Genomic DNA, 686 nt, shown 5'->3' on the forward strand with positions numbered 1-686 from the left:
CTGTACGTCTCCAGGACATGTACGTGTCCAGGACCTGTACGTCTCCATGACCTGTACGTGTCCAGGACCTGTACGTGTCCAGGACCTGTATGTCTCCATGAGCTGTACGTGTCCAGGACCTGTATGTGTCCAGGACCTGTATGTGTCCAGGACCTGTACGTGTCCAGGACATGTACGTCTCTATGACCTGTGCGTCTCCAGGACCTGTAGGTGTCCAGGAGCTGTACGTCCCCATGACCTGTACGTGTCCAGGACCTGTACGTGTCCAGGACCTGTACGTGTCCAGGACCTGTACGTCTCCATGACCTGTACGTCTCCAGGACCTGTATGTTTCCAGGACCTGTACGTCTCCATGACCTGTGCGTCTCCATGACCTGTACGTGTCCAGGACCTGTATGTATCCAGGACCTGTACGTGTCCAGGACATGTACGTCTCCATGACCTGTAAGTCTCCAGGACCTGTAGGTGTCCAGGAGCTGTACGTCCCCATGACCTGTACGTCTCCATGACCTGTACGTGTCCAGGACCTGTACGTGTCCAGGACCTGTACGTCTCCATGACCTGTATGTGTCCAGGATCTGTACGTCTCCAGGACCTGTACGTCTCCACGACCTGTACGTGTCCAGGACCTGTACATGTCCAGGACCTGTACGTCTCCATGACCTGTATGTGTCCAGGACCTGTAC

The 686-nt window shown here is 55.2% G+C and overlaps 1 protein-coding gene across 1 annotated transcript in view; it reads right to left on the reverse strand.

Annotated features, from left to right (window-relative positions):
- LOC106535092 (uncharacterized) overlaps positions 1 to 455 on the reverse strand; it is a 2277-nt gene extending 1822 nt beyond the window's left edge. Inside the window, exon 1 of the mRNA XM_014031975.1 lies at positions 290 to 455. Coding sequence (XP_013887429.1) covers positions 290 to 371 — 82 coding nt within the window. The 5' untranslated portion in view covers positions 372 to 455. The remainder of the gene's footprint in view (positions 1 to 289) is intronic.
- Positions 456 to 686: the final 231 nt, after the last annotated feature.

This window comes from Austrofundulus limnaeus, unplaced genomic scaffold (genome assembly GCF_001266775.1).
Source record: "Austrofundulus limnaeus strain Quisiro unplaced genomic scaffold, Austrofundulus_limnaeus-1.0 Scaffold1358, whole genome shotgun sequence".
Classification (NCBI taxonomy): Eukaryota; Metazoa; Chordata; class Actinopteri; order Cyprinodontiformes; family Rivulidae; genus Austrofundulus; species Austrofundulus limnaeus.